Source organism: Eurytemora carolleeae, unplaced genomic scaffold, assembly GCF_000591075.1.
Source record: "Eurytemora carolleeae unplaced genomic scaffold, Eaff_2.0 scaffold514, whole genome shotgun sequence".
Lineage (NCBI taxonomy): Eukaryota > Metazoa > Arthropoda > Copepoda > Calanoida > Temoridae > Eurytemora > Eurytemora carolleeae.
In genome coordinates, this window is record NW_019396414.1 from 131,710 (window position 1) to 148,413 (window position 16,704).

At 30.2% G+C, this 16,704-nt stretch overlaps 1 protein-coding gene across 3 annotated transcripts in view; it reads right to left on the reverse strand.

Moving 5' to 3' along the window:
• Positions 1-8,666: 8,666 nt before the first annotated feature.
• Positions 8,667-16,704, reverse strand: part of LOC111702868 (uncharacterized) — a 47,685-nt gene continuing 39,647 nt past the window's right edge. For all 3 annotated transcript variants that reach the window (XM_023474655.1, XM_023474653.1, XM_023474654.1), the window contains 5 exons: positions 12,403-12,492; positions 11,896-11,984; positions 10,454-10,517; positions 9,570-9,634; positions 8,667-8,783 (listed from right to left, as the gene is read on the reverse strand). In XM_023474655.1, the coding sequence (XP_023330423.1) occupies positions 8,732-8,783; positions 9,570-9,634; positions 10,454-10,517; positions 11,896-11,984; positions 12,403-12,492 (360 nt within the window). In that variant the 3' untranslated portion in view covers positions 8,667-8,731. The remainder of the gene's footprint in view (positions 8,784-9,569; positions 9,635-10,453; positions 10,518-11,895; positions 11,985-12,402; positions 12,493-16,704) is intronic.

The following is a 16,704-nucleotide window of genomic DNA, read 5'->3' on the forward strand; positions in this document are numbered from 1 at the left end:
GACTGAAATCTGATACAGTTTAATTCTACCAACAAGTTGATAGTGTACAAAACTTGTTTACTTATTGTACAATGTACAGGCCAAAACCTGCAGAGTAAGCTTACTATGTCTACATAATAATAATCGTTCTGCAACTAAGAAGAGTTTTGCCACAAACTCAGTTTTTTTCATTCCTTTATCTTTGCATCCTTATTTCGTATACCTTTGACATTTCAAACTATATTCGGCTAAATAAAAAAATCAAATTTTAAATTATAAAGATTTAAACTATCAAAATGCAAAGATAAAGGGATTATAAGATTTGTGTTTGTGGCAAAGGCTCAAATCCTTTATAGGTTTGAACCTCCTAAAATCATATATAAATGGATCTGTCTTAATTGTAGACTCTAGCTTTTTAATTTAAAAAAAACCGCGTTGGACACAGAATATTCTAGATTTTTAAGAAATATGTGTAACTTCTGCGGCATTGAGTTGAACACTCAATATTCTAGATTTTTGAGAAATATGTGTAACTTCTGCGGCATTGAGTTGGACACAGAATATTCTAGATTTTTGAGAAATATGTGTAACTTCTTCGGCATTGAGTGCGACACAGAATATTCTAGATTTTTGAGAAATATGTGTAACTTCTGCGGCATTGAGTTGGACACAGAATATTCTAGATTTTGAGAAATATGTGTAACTTCTGCGGCATTGAGTTGAACACAGAATATTCTAGATTTTTGAGAAATTTGTGTAACTTCTGCGGCATTGAGTTGGACACAGAATATTCTAGATTTTGAGAAATCTTAACAGGAATGTTTTCTTGTATATGATAAAACATTTCTCAAAAATCTACACTGAGAAATTTGGGAAAATGTGTATGGAAATCAAAAGCAAAGTTAAGAATTATTCCATGTTGTTGCTAATATAGGCATTATATCTTTACATAACTTTACAAACTTTTGAAAATTTGAAACATCGGGAAAAGTTAGATTTAAAAAGTTTAAACTTTCGCTATTTATTAATGTTTGAAAACAAACAAGCTAAAATTCTTTTAATCTCTTGTTTTAACAATACAGAGCTGAATATATATATCTTAAAATATTATAAAAGGAGTCCCACAAATGGTTTGGTCCTGATTTTTTTGTAACCTCATATGACCTCGGGGAAGGTTCGAGTTAAACAAATTGTCCTCCAACAATTTAAACCGTTTTGAAACAACACTATGAAAATCTTTTTACAAAATATAAAATATATAAAATATGAGTAAGATTAAATTATTCCAAGTTGAGCAATAATTAAATGCTAAACCTATTCCGTGGTTGATTTATTACTAGATAAAGTGCCTGGCGTTGTCCGGGTTTATATAGTTTTTCATAGTCATTGTTACTCCCTCCGTTTATCCACGCTTGGTTATAAATTATAAATTTGGCTAAAGTGCCCGGGGTCTTTTTAAGTAGTCTATAAACTGTCATGTTTCGTGAGGCACCCTGTAACTCTATGCAAAAAAAACTAACGAATTAAATGAAATAAGTTTTTGCCACAAACTCAAATTTGTAATCCCTATATTTGTGCAACCCGATGTCGTGGACATTTGATATTTCAAACTATAAATTCTGTTATATCAAAAAGTCTAAATTTGAAATGTCGAAGGTGTACATCATCAGGCTGCAAAGATATAGGGATTAGAAAATCTAAGTTTGTGGTAAAGACTCAATTCAGAAAACTGTGTTTAGCATTATTTATGAAATCAGGAATTTCTTGGCTTTTCTGAGGTTTGAATTTAATTCTCCAAAGCGTTAGTTTTTAGTTGCTAACACCCTGAGTTAACAGGAGGTTAAAAAATTTTGCAAAAAGTACGCCGTAAACATTTTTGTTCACATGTGCGTTGTTGAAATTATTTAATTCTACGGAATCCCAGATTTTAGGATTTTTTCCAGGAAAAGTGCAACAAATGTATGGTATTATTGAGAACAGAAGTAACAGTTACTTATGATTTATTAATAAAAGTTGGTATGGAACTTTTTTATTAAAATTTTTCTTCAAACCTGTAAACAATATATATATGAACAATGTTGGATCTAATGCACATTTATATACTCCTATAAGAGACTGTCCACTGTTTTTCAAGTGAGGTTCCAACATTAAAGATTTTGTTGTACCGTTTTATGTTAACAGACATTCACATATGACATGAGAAAAGAAGGAACATTGTGGGTTGACAAAAAAAATCACCAAAAATAAAAAAAAAGTTTTTAAATCAAGACAAACATTTTTATCCCATGATGGGTCACAACGAGATATGTTTCATATATCAAATAAAAAGACATTTACCGGGACAATAAAGTTATCCCGGAATTAAACCAACTTTTTTGTCCCGGCTCAAAACCAGGCGGGAAAATAAAGTAGATTCTGAAGATGAGGAAGGAAAATACTAGAGTGACATATAAAATGATTTGATCCAACGAGTCGAGTTTCCTGAATATTCATTTCTCCACAGTTGTATAATTGATTAACCGTTTGTGCTTTATTGAATAATATATTAACCGTATATTTATTCTTTTGACACTAATAGATCTAACCGCCTTCCATAATATATCAAATCTAGGCTTATCCTATACATATATTCACAATTATATATGATATACATATCTATGTGTATTAAAAAACCTCTTCTCTCATATAAAATATAAAAGTATATTCGTGCTCTATAGCTGACCAACGAGTTGGACCATATGGGCCATTGAATTGGACCCTGGCACGGTGGACTAGGGCCTCAATTTGAATTCGAACCGGACCACCACCTTTTACCATCATGCTGCTTAATAAAAATAATGTAAGTATTAATAAATCCATCATGTCAAATAATAAACACAGCTTACGACATAAGAAATTTCTTCGAAATGATTATCATTGTCAATTTTCTTTCATGGGTACTATGCATTCTCTATATAGCTTTTCAATAAGAGGGAAGCTATTTTTGAAAATATATAAAATTTTAAACATGACAAGCGCTAAAATGTAAAAATGTTTTTAATAAGTTTCAAACCTTTAAAGTTAAATAATTCAAAAGTTTTTACATGTCACTTAAAAACAAAATTTTAGAATTCTTCAAGGAAAATCCTTTCAACTTTAAAATTCTAAATAAAAAAAAATTAAAAATGTAAGCTAAAGTTTAAACCATTGACAATATTTTATCACAAAACCTTAATTTGATAAAAGTATTTTTTTATCCCAATATCTTTCAAACTAATGATTCAAAGTTTGTACCTCTTTATTTAAGTTAATCTGTTTTTTCATAAAGATTATTTTACAATTCAACTGAGGATTAAAATGTCTGAGATCGTTATAAATTTAGCCATTTTTCTTTTACTTTAAATCTTGTAAACTGTATTCATAATTCAAGTTTGAGCAGAAAGGAAGATTTGAATTTATGGACACAATTTAATATTAATATTATGCTCAGACGTGTTTTTCTGTATATTTATGCAAAGTTTGTTGTAAGGTTTAAACAAAGTGTTTTTGTACATGACATGCAGAAAATTGTTTATTTCGCAGCTTTCTTTTAAAAATTAATTTTTCAATTTTTATTTTGTTTCTGATTAAAATTACCCGCACTTGGTCTTAAATCATAATTTTACCGGTAAGTTAAATTTTTCCTATAAAAGTCGAGCCACTCAATTTAGAATCTCAAAAAGAAGCTAAGATCATTTCCGTGGTTTTACCCCGAGTTCCTAAATCAGTTCCTAAATCAAAATTTGAAGAAAAATCGGTCCAGGGGTTCAAGAGTTATGATCGGACAAACAAACAGACAAACAGACCACTGTACAGTTATATATATATATATAGAAATTAATATGTTGTTTTTAAAGAAGAGGTTCATGCTTAATTAAGTATTGTATTAACTAAGGACCTTGTTTTTCTAACATATGTTTTGGTTGTTATTATTTAGAACAAGAGAAGAATATATATATTTATTCCATTGTTTCTCTCTCATAGAATACTCGATGCACTTGCAATTTTCATTATTATATTTGTGCATATTTGTCCCAAAATATTATTATGTATATATATATATGTTTTTAACTATTATATGAATATAATTATTAGCGAAAAAGAAACGAGTATATTTATAGCATAAATATTACTGATTAAATATAGGGGTTCCGCTGTAGGTAAATTACATACATTTCCGCATGCTTTTTGCATTACATTTAAGCGAATTTAAGCACTAAATTTTTTTTCTTTAAAGAAAACACGAATTAATGTAAAATAACATCAATTAATGTTAAACCATTAAAAGTATATATTTGTGTAAGCCATGCTCATCCTTGTTGCAGAAAGAGATTTGTTTACTTTCAGCATATACTAGGCTTAAATGAATGCCAATTGCCAATCGTAACCATATACGAAAATAAATATTTAGGTCTTTGAAAAGATTTATATGTTGAACTGCAAATTTACAATTTTTTGTTCATAATTGTAAATTTAAATTTTTCGCAGATTTTTTGTTTTTAATTAATTAATAATAAAAGTAGATATTTTTTCAATTTGTTCAAAACTTGTTGGTAATGTCATAAATGTTTTTTATGGAGAGATGTAAAGGATTTGAGTCTTTACCACAAACTTAGATTTAATAATCTCTTTATCTTTGCAGCCTGATGATGTACACCTTCGACATTTCAAATTTAGACTTTTTGATATAACAGAATTTATAGTTTGAAATATCAAAGGTCTCCGACGTCGGGTTTGAAAGATATAGGGATTAGACATTTGAGTTTGTGGCAAAACTCATTTCCTTTAGTAGCAGTTAACCTTTTAAAACTCTTATTATTTTCTGGTCTTTTATTATGTTAAAGTATACACAAATAAGAAGTTTGGTTCTAGAAACTAGAATTTGTCGATACCTAAAAATCACTGACGAAAGAGTAAGATTGAACAAAATGTTCTTCCGCTGAAAGAAAACAGAGTTTCTTGGATAAATTTTAATGGATTTTCTGAAACTTTCAATAAAAGTTTAATCTAAATGTTTAAACCATTCCCCCTAAAAGTTTTAAAAGAAATTTTAAATAATCTGCGGTATTTTGAGAACTTTTTGCTTTATTGGAATTCTACTTTTACCAATTTTAGGATTTTCTGCAATGAAGTTAAAATCATTGATATAGCTTACAATTATTATTAAGGAAAAGTCTTAATTGTTTGGCACAGTGTGCCATGAGACACTCCAAATATTTGTAAAAATAAAGAACATTATTTACAACATTTTTACGACGTATAGCATTAGCAAAAATAGCCATTTTTTATAGGGGGGAGGGGGAGGTGGCATGTGCTTTTCCTCTGGTCTATTTCCAGCCCCCCCCCCCCCTCCTAATTGTTTAGAGTTAAGGGTTTATATACAGATGTGAAACTAAATGTTGAGGTCGTTGGAAGAGTGGATTTATGAGTCTGCAGTGTGGTAAGCAATAAATTAAAGATACAGGGGGATCCAAAAAGCTTGAGACTTTGAGAACAACCTAACTATGCCTTAGTAATCAAAAATTAAACAGATGCATTATTATGTCAGACCTCGTCAATCTAGTTGCACCAGCTTGCCCTGCCTACTGTAGTTAGTGTACCAGGTGGGGTAGTACAGGTTCAAATGTACAAGAGTTGAGTGTGTGGCAATCTCTTTGAAATAACACCATCTAGCTGAAGGTTGAATTTAGTTTTCATTGTCCTTATATATCTTATGTATAGATGGTCTTATATGGTGTATTGATCTGGTAAAAAAGCTGCGTGGAACCATTGAAGAAATATCTTTCTTTGTGGGTAACTCTGTATAATATTAAAAGTATCAAGTTTAAAAATACATGAATAATGCTGAATTATTGCAGATAAAATAAGAGCCACAACATACAGAATATAATCTTTGTTTTCATTTGTTTTGAGTGTTTTAGTTAATTTTCAAAACATCATTGATAATTGTTTTTTTTTCAGTGCACAGTTTCCCACAAAAGATGTGGGAGACTTTAGCGACAAATGATGTGGGAGACTTTAGTGACAAAAGATGTGGGAGACTTTAGTGACAAAAGATGTGGGAGACTTTAGTGACAAAAGATGTGGGAGACTTTAGTGACAAATGATGTGGGAGACTTTAGTGACAGAAGATGTGGGAGACTTTAGTGACAAAATTCAGTGTTATTTCTTAAATTATTGGTTTGACCGCGTGATTGTAAGTTTGTTTCAATTTTTTACATTTAAATGCTATATTTTAGAAAAATAACACAATTAACCTCCAAATCATCGTATTTAAAGAGTTGGTAGCTTTTACAGTATGAAAAACATGTATATATATATATATATATATATGCATGTTAACTTTAGCTTGTCAAACGGCTGAACCAAATTTTTTTTTCAAATTTAATTTTTTTTTTTCAAAATTCGAAATTTGTTTTCAAGTGTTTCTAAAACTCCATGGGCAAAGCCGGGCTCTTGAGCTAGTAAACAAATAATATTGAGAGTATATATATATATACTGTCTATTTATATGAAGACTGATGGTAGATGAAAAGGAAAAATTGAATTAATCAATTGAATGGATTCTTGATTAGCCTCGTTTCTTTTTTCTACTTTTTGCACTTGATGTCAATTAGACAATAGAAACACACACTGCAAACTAAACCAAGGAGAAGGTCAAAATTTGTGCGCATTTACATGAACGACCTTGTGCGCATTTACATGAACGACCTTGTGATCTCAAAATTGTAGTTTTGATTGTATTCACAACAATGAGAAGTATCAGAACATATTAGGAAAACGCCTAACACACGCACTGAAAAAATCTTACGATTCAGTAAACTCTAATTTGCAAATATTTTTGCAACTGAATTTATACCTTTTTATATTTCAAAATATAAATCCTAAGCTGGGATCTCTTCTGTTGGATTCTCTTAATTCCGATCGCTTGATCTCGACATACTATACTATGGGCACTTTAAAATTGATTAATACGTAATCTTTTAATATCATGTATTCCTATACCTGAACAAAAGTTCTCTTTAACCCCTGACTGGATAGGATAACCATGCGGGATAACGTAAAATATCACATTATGCTGCAGATTAACAACACACCAAGATCAAGCATTGATCTTGATATCGTGAAAAGATCACATTATTCTGCAGATTAACAACACACCAAGATCAAGCATTGATCTTGATATCGTGAAAATATCAAATTATTCTGCAGATTAACAACACACCAAGATCAAGCATTGATCTTGATATCGTAAAAATATCACATTATTCTGAAGATTAACAACACACCAAGATCAAGCATTGATCTAGATATCGTAAAAATATCACATTATTCTGCAGATTAACAACACACCAAGATCAAGCATTGACCTTGATGTCCGTGCTGTGTTCAAAACATTATATTTAAAAGTGAGATTCTGACTAGACAATAGACATCCTAGTTGAACTGAGAGAGAACAGTTTTGTAGAGAACTTTTTAGAAATAATTTGAGACTATAAGACGTCTGGAGGGTGTATAATTGCAAAGCGTAAATTAGAGTTAGAGGCGAATAATCAGTTAATTTACATTCTTTGGTTAGCTTTAACCCAGTCCTTCATTTCACCAAAATAATATTACCTAATTTCTACTTTATCATTCATACATATTTTAAGGAAACATATTGAGGTCAAATGTTAATTTCATCTTCCGTTGGATGGTATCAAATATTAATTTCATCTTCCGTTGGATGGTATCAAATATTAATTTCATCTTCCGTTGGATGGTATCAAATGTTAATTTCATCTTCCGTTGGATGGTATCAAATGCATTGATTCTAATTTGTCTGATAGTAAATGACATTCCTTTTTAAAAAATAACGAAATATTTTTATTATTTATCATTATTTTTAAAAGGGGCGGGATTAAATGAAAATTGTTGCATACTAAAAAAACCAGCTTCTTATCAAGGAATATGCATTTCTTCATAACAATCCTGTTTTTTTTGGTATGCAACAATTTTCATTGAATCCCGCTACTATGAAATCATTTCTTGTGATTTAAATTAGAAGTTTTCTATTAAATCTCAACAAAATTTACTGCAGTCAAAAATTGATCCCATGCTAGGCAAACTTGCCCGTCAATGCTTTTTCTCTTAAAAACACTTTTAACATATTTTAAAGCACATTTTCTTTAAAGGATAAGATTTCAAACAACAATATATTTCAATATCTACAGTATTTATGTAACAATTATCAAGCAGGAATATAATCAAAACAAAGCAAATATTCAGATATTGTTAAAGGGAAAGTTGACATTATTTTAAGCCATTCTTCATATGTAAAGTGACATTTCCGATTCACAACGGTACTCTTATTCTACCTTTGTCTGATTAGGGGTGAATGAGATATATAAATAAAGAGTCACTTGAAATTTTGTCATCATTCCCTTTAGCTTTATATACTATAATTTAGTTGCAGACTAAGTATTTAACAAAATGTAGCACCAAGGAGTTTGACAATTATAAAAACAAAGGAAATGAGTTTTAGCCACAAACTCTGATTTTCTTATCAATATATCTTTGCAACCCAATCTCGCAGACCTTGGATATTACAAACTAAGAATTATGTTAGATTAAATAGTCTAAGTTTGAAATATCAAAAGTTCACACCATTGGGTTGCAAAGATATTGTAATTAAAACTGTGAGTTTGTGGCAAAGACTCAATTCCTTTTAGTCATAATTTGTCAAATCAAAAAATTACAAATTCTCTGAAGCACTCAGCTCTAAATCCTCTGTAGAACATCTTCTCCTGAAACAATAAGTATTTTCAGAGGAATCGAAAGAATTTATAAAATGTCGTTTTGACAACTTTTCAATTGGTTTTATACTTATACCTAAATCTTAGTAATTGTAAAATAAAACTATGCGGGAAACAGATTTAAGAAGCTCCATATAGTTATTCAAATAAAAAACGAAATATCTGCAGCATTCTGCATTTCATTAACGGTAGGTTTAGAAAACGACATTTTATAAATTCTTTCAATATCTCCGAAGTACTGGGTTTAACTGTAGTTAAATTATGGATTGTTATTAGGTCCGTTGTAAGTAAACTTAAAGAAAATCTAATTTTGCAAAGTGTCAAAACTTGAAGGTTTTTTAAAGTATCTCTCAAGCCAGAAGCTTTAAATGTTTAAAAACAGACCTGAAAAAGATGTCCATAGGAAGATGACTTTTAGACTCAATAACACAACAATTGTCAAGTGTAAACAGACCCATTTCACTTATTTAGTGATTTTCAAGCTACTGTGCTTTATAGATATGACAGTCTAACAGTATCAAAGAATGTTTAAATGTCGTTTTTTTGTTCCAAAGTTTTATAGGCCCTAGTTTAGATATGAAAATCTTTAAATATTTAGATAGGTTTGAAGGTTTGTTTAGAACGCTAAGAAAACTAAAAAAAAATTTAATATTTTTTTTATAAAACTGAATCAGAAAAAAAACAATCAGAACAATTATAAAATTATCAAAAAAACATCTTAAAAAATCAGGTTCATTAAATAAATCAATGTATTTTTTGCGAAAACATAAAACTTACATAAAAGCAATGTTTGCTGAGGCAACTCTTGTTTTAGCCTCATTCCTCCTTTTCGTCATAATAGCCTAGAGATAATAAAATAAAGGGAGTGTGCGGGAAAAATTAAATTTTAAATTTTTAAGTTGTCAGCCCTGATCTTGGAATTAATGAATAAGGAAAAATATTAAACTTCATGGCCACAGCTAGTGCTGGGCAACGCTCCGTAAAGGAACGACAATTTTTTTTAATTAACGACTGATTCCTTTAATGAACGGCAAAAACTTTTAATTTTGAAATCGTTAACGAAAAAAATTAACGGAAAATAAATAAACTAAAGAAATTTATGACGACTTTTTTAATGTTTCAGCGAAAAATTGCATGTAACTTAATTTTTTTTTAAAATAATTAAATGCTTATGTTGATATTTTAAATGTCGTCTTCTAATTTTCCCAACTATATTTACATGAAGTGATAGTGAACGAAACGCGCCAATTACGATTTCTAAGATATATTCTGTTCACGCCTTTAATTAAAAAATTCGTTAACGAACGGTAAATTTAGGAAAGAACTGAATATAATCCAGCTACCTTGAAAGCTGGAAACGGTCAGCTATTTCAACTAACATTATCGAACAACTTGAAAAAAGACTGAACGTTCCCAGCCCTAGCTACAGCTATTTAAACTATACTATCCTTATTACTTATTGCCCGCGAAATAAAAAAATCGTATTTTAAAGAAGAAAAAAAACTTTTTAAGAATTAAAATCGTTTTTTAAAAAAAAAATTAAAATTATTTTAGTCTATGTTAATGCTATGGGTTCCCTCAAAAAATGTCAGCCAATTTGGTCTAACGGTTTGGCCAACTGTAATATGAGCGAAGAGCTTTATCATAGATATTGTCCTTACCCTCATCCTTGTTTTAGCAGTACAGCAGAAACAAAGTATCTCTATTGAAGCTTGTCGTAGTCCTCTACAGTACAAGAATAAGATTTATTATGTGTAAATATAATAATTACACTGTAATGCAGTATTATGCATAATTTACTGATTCAATGCACCAGCAAAAGAAACTCAACATATGTCTCTTATACATATAAAATCCTTACATCTTTGCAACCAAATGGCGTATACCTTTGATATTTAAACTGTGGCTTCTGCAAAATCAATTAGTTAGTGAAATATTAAAGGTTTACATGATCAGGTTGCACAGATAAGGGATGAGAAAACTAAAATTTTGTGACTAAGAATCACTTAATTTATTATCATTGTTTTTTTTTCGAATTATCAATTATTTCAAAATAAAACCTTCAAAAATTTCAATATTAATGAAGACTTTAATGACATGTGTATATACTGGCTAAGATTAGAACTAAACAATATTGTCCTTTGACTGTGTTTTCCTAGTTTTGCAAGAATTATTTTTGTTTTGTTTTTAAACAAATTATTCCGGGATAGAGTTGAAAAACTTTTCCTGGAATAAAAATGTTAAAATTCGTATCCTAAAAGTTAGGTAAGGACACGTTTTGACAAATGATAGCTTGTCCACCATATCTTTCCATTCTTCACCCACTCCACCCATTGCTTCTCCCCCCTCCACCCATCCCTCCTTCCCCCCCTCCCACCTCCATATATTTCCATTCTTCCCCCTGACTCCTTCAGCACACAATTTATTTTCTTATTACGTAATGGAATCACAAAAAAGTATGTTATTTGGAAAAATTGTAAAATGTAAAAATATTTTTTTTTTCAAAATATATTTTCTGGGATATTAAATTGTGCAACCACTTAAATAATATATATAATTTTTTAGCCATTACAAGACAATGTCTAAACCAGATTGGGCATAGAGATGGAGTGAACGAAATTTTTGAGAACGAACGAAATTTTTTGTGAAAAAAGGTGTTGTTCAGAAAAAAACGAACAATACCGATGGAAAACGAAAAGGATCGTTTAGAGAAATGAAAAACGATAGTTTTTTTACTGAACGAATGATTTTTTGGAACATACTTTTTATAAAATGATATTTTTTACTGAACAAACGATTTTTAAGAACAATGTTTTAAAAACTATCGTTTTTTTACTGAACGAACGTTTCCACTTGACGAACTAAATTTGAAGAAAAATGTACAATAATTTTGAGAACAAACAAAATAAATTTGTTTAAACGACTGAAAAAAATGGGTCGTTCAAGAATGATGAACAAACGAAATTTAAAAAGTCGAATGTGCCCATCTCTAGTTGGACAGAATATTGGCCAAGCCCTGCGTTCAAGAATGCATTTGTTTTTAAACAAAGTAGGGGGGAACTTTAAATCCGCATAAAAGATATTGATTAAAGAGTCCACTGACCTGTGAAGAACAAGGAAAAGTGCAGGGTTTACAAAACTGTGAACTAGAGCAACATGTAATGTTACTTCATGGGCTATTGACTGCTTGCCCTATATAAAATTAAATATATTTCTTAGAGAAATTTTGATATTTCCTTATTTTTTTATATATATCTATTTATATAGTATAACAATTAAACGTCGCAAAAAAAGTAAGCGACGCGACATTTTTAGCAAAATAACTTAATATCTACGTCATTTGTTTTGTTTTGTTCCTGGTTATCACTGTTTATGTTATTCATTATTCCTGAATAACCGTTGCATCAAGACAAGGAAACAAACATTTCATAAAATTTTCTATATTTCTTAATTTTTTTATTCTTTATGTATCTCAAAGTTCTTTTTTATTTTTTTCCACGCTATAAGCTAAAAAAGCATAAACCTTCTCGATAAAAGGCCAATTGTCTGTCCAACACTTTATTGCTAAGCGAATAATAGTGTTATATATATATAAATATAGTTTTTTTACCTCTTGCAGCTCCCATCCGTAGTTAAACAAAGTTACAAGGAAGAGAGGTCCCCAAAATATTAAATAGGCCAGAGTTATTATTAGAAACATCTGAAATAAAGAATTTATAAGGAACAGAGTTTTAATTAGGAACATCTGTAACAAAGAGGTTTATAAGGAACAGAGTTATTATTAGGAACATCTGAAATAAAGAGGTTTATACGGAAATGTAGCTGTTATTAGGAACATCTGTAATAAAGAGGTTAATAAGAAACAGAGTTATTATTAGAACATCTGTACATTGAAGATGGAAAAATCACAACAGATCTCTACAGAAAACCCACAGATAGATGCATGTACCTACCTACTTCCATCATCTTGCCACCCAGCACATATTTCTAACAACATACCTTATTCACTTGCATACAGAATTGTACGAATTTGCAGCAAACCAGAACTTAGGGATGCCCAATTCTTAAAACTAAGGGATTTTCTTCTCAGCAGGGATTACAATTCTTCAATTGTTGACTCTGCTATAGTCCGAGCTAAAGCTATACCTAGAGAAGTTGCTTTAAAGAAAGTGGAGAAAAAGGAGAAACCAGATCGAGTTATATTCTCTATCTCATTTAATCCCCAGCTGCCTTGTATCTCCTCCATCATACAGAAACATTGGAGAACCATGGTCCNCCATCTCATAATCTGAGTTCTTTTCCCTTATGTCCATTTGACAGCCCAAATTTTTATTTTGAATAATTTTTTTGTTTGTTTATATTATTGTGATTTTTACATTTTTTTTTATTTTTTTAATCGATTTTGATGGTTATTATATCGTTAGAACTGACGAGGGTCAACCCAGACCGAAATATATTTTCAATAAATGTGGAACTAACATCTACTTTTTTACTCTACAGAGGTTTGGTCCATCACCATCACTGAATTTTAAATAGAACATCTTTGATAGCGAGATTTATAAGGAACAGAGTTATTATGAGGAACATCTGTAATAAAAAGGTTTATAAACAAAAGAGTTACTATTAGAAACATCTGAAATATAGAGGTATATAAGTATTAGTAAGAGCTTCTGTAAAAAATCGTATATAACGAGCAGAGTTATTATTTGGAAAATCTGTAAAAACGAGGTATTATAAGGAACAAAGTTATTATTAGGAACATCTGTATTACAGAGGTTTATAAGAAACAGAGCTATTATTAGGAACATCTGTAATAAAAGGTTCATAAGGAACATAGTTATTATAAGGAACATCTGTAATAAAGAAGCTCATAAGGATCATAGTTATTATAAGGAACATCTGTAATAAGAAACTGAGTTATTATTAGGGACAGCTGTAAAAAAAGAGGTTTATAAGGAACAGAATTATCATTAGGAACATCTGTAATAAAGAAATTATAAGAAATAGAGTTATTATAAGAAAAGTCTGTTTTAAAGAGTTTTATACGGAAGGGTGTTATTATGAGGAAAATCTTTGATAGAGAGGTTTATAAGGAACAGAGTTATTATTAGGAACAGCTGTAATAAAGAGGATTATATGGAACAGAGTTATTATTAGGAGCATCTGTATAAAGAGGTTTATAAGGAACAGAGTTATTAGGAATATCTGTAATGAAGAAGTTTATAAGAAGCAGAGTTATTATTAGGAACATCTGTAAAAAAGAGGTTTATACGGAAATGTATCTATTATTAGGAACATCTGTAATAAAGAGGTTAATAAGGAACAGAGTTATTATTAGAACATCTTTGATAGCGAGATTTATAAGGAACAGAGTTATTATGAGGAGAGAACACCTAAAATCGTAATGTAGAACCAGTGAGAAAATTTTGAATTTACGAATTATTTTTTTTTTTAATCTTATATCCTAATATTCTATTTGTAATTTTGAAAAAAAATTTTCTCATTTCCAAATGTGCTCTCGGTAATTTTGATATTAAAAGGTCTGTAAATGTAATTTTAAGTAACCTTCCAATTATTGAGTATAACTGTCCGATTAACAAATCTTTGTATGTTCAAGTATGTGCATGTGCATACAGTCCCGTTAACAGTGGATTATTTAAAAAATATTAAAAGTGAATCCTAGCAGGCAGCTGGGTAAAATATTTGAAGTGAATCCTAGAAGGCAGCTGGGTAAAATATTTGAAGTGAATCCTAGCAGGCAGCTGGGTAAAATATCAAAAGTGAATCCTAGAAGGCAGCTGGGTAATATATTTGAAGTGAATCCTAGAAGGCAGCTGGGTAAAATATTTGAAGTGAATCCTAGAAGGCAGCTGGGTAAAATATTTGAAGTGAATCCTAGAAAGCAGCTGGGTAAAATATTTGAAATGAATCTTAGAAGGCAGCTGGGTAAAATATTTGAAATGAATCCTAGAAGGCAGCTGGGTAAAATATTTGAAGTGAATCCTAGAAGGCAGCTGGATAAAATATTAAAAGTGAATCCTAGAAGGCAGCTGGGTAAAATATTTGAAATGAATCCTAGAAGGCAGCTGGGTAAAATATTTGAAGTGAATCCTAGAAGGCAGCTGGGTAAAATATTTGAAGTGAATCCTAGCAGGCAGCTGGGTAAAATATTTGAAGTGAATCCTAGAAGGCAGCTGGGTAAAATATTTGAAATGAATCCTAGAAGGCAGCTGGGTAATATATTTGAAGTGAATCCTAGAAGGCAGCTGGGTAAAATATTTGAAGTGAATCCTAGAAGGCAGCTGGGTAAAATATTTGAAGTGAATCCTAGAAGGCAGCTGGGTAAAATATTTGAAGTGAATCCTAGAAGGCAGCTGGGTAAAATGATTGATGTATTGGATTCACTCACTCTTCATAGATATAAACTCAGTCAGAATCTATTCAATCAAATCCTTTAAACCATAAATGATATTTCTAGAAATGTTCAGATATGATCAGACCTACACTCTAATATATACATTATACAATCCATAAAAAGCTTGAAAAAGAAATTGAAAGCTATCTTCCCTCCACATTGCTTACCTAACTCTGTTTTTAAATCTCATCGACAGTTCCATATCAATAGTTGCATATCCGATTTAAAACGTTATATTGTTAATTGTTTTATTAAAAAGTTGCTGAAGGCTTTGCGTTGCCCGTGGAATTGAATAAAAAAAATTTAAGTTTTAAAAATGTCAGCTCATGCGGTCCAGCCAATTGGCCGGCTTTAGGGAACATATATACGAATGTCTTGTTTTATTATTTAGATTGACAGTTTTCAGACTAGCGAAATGCCACAGAGAGACAACGAACAAAATCTACAAAATTAAACGAAAACCTATGATAGTTTCTTTATTGTGGTGCAGTAAAGGTGTTTGTTGTGAATCGGGCATTCAACTCTTTAATTGGATCTCACTTGAAATTACATTGATAGTTTCTTTAGTAAAGAATTTGAAAGCTTAAAGGGAGTAACTGGCAATGTATGGTGGTTGAATTGATTGTGCAGTGTTGTAGAAAATCTTTCTAGGATTCATTTGAGACATATAAAACGTTTCCACGATGTGTAATTACTGAGTTGGAGTGCAAAGTTGACATTCAAAATTATGAATTTGGGTGAGAATGATTACAGAATCGGATTTTTTTTTTAAATTATTAAATGACGACGACAAAATATAAAGTAAAAATAATACAGTAAACTAATAGATGGTTAGGAACTTATTTCTAAAATGCAATTTGTCAATAAATTAATGTTAGAATCAATTATTTCGTTTTCATCATTATATCGAATTTCTTATTTTCTATGAATTTGTTTGCAGATTTCTACAAATTCTTTAAATGTCGTCTTTTCAATAACATTCCAGAAAATCTGCAGAAAATCTTAGTGAATAATGAGATGTTATAGAAACTAATAATTGAATAAGATTACTTATTTTCGATGATAAGAGTCAATTTTTATTCTCTCAACCTGTTCCTAAACAATTAATTAGTTTACTGTAGAATTTTGTTTACATTTTTTGTCGTCGTTATTTAGTAATTAAAAAAACGGTTCTGAAAACGAACCCACCCAAGTTCATGATTCTGAACGTCGACTTTGCGCTCAAACTCAGTAAATATACGTCGTAGAACCGGTTTATATGTCCTAAAAAATATGTCAACAACACTGCATACTCAGTTCAACCCCCATATATTGCCGTTCACTCCCTTTAAACATCTTGAAGTTTACCAGCTTGAAATCTAACTGAGAAACTACAAGTTTAAAGTAATTTGCTTAATAGAAATTATTCCCTTTGAATTTTATTTTATTAAATAAAATGAAATTAACTGAGTTTTTATTCTAATTCCTCTTTGTTAAAGAAGAATAAATCTTTAAATA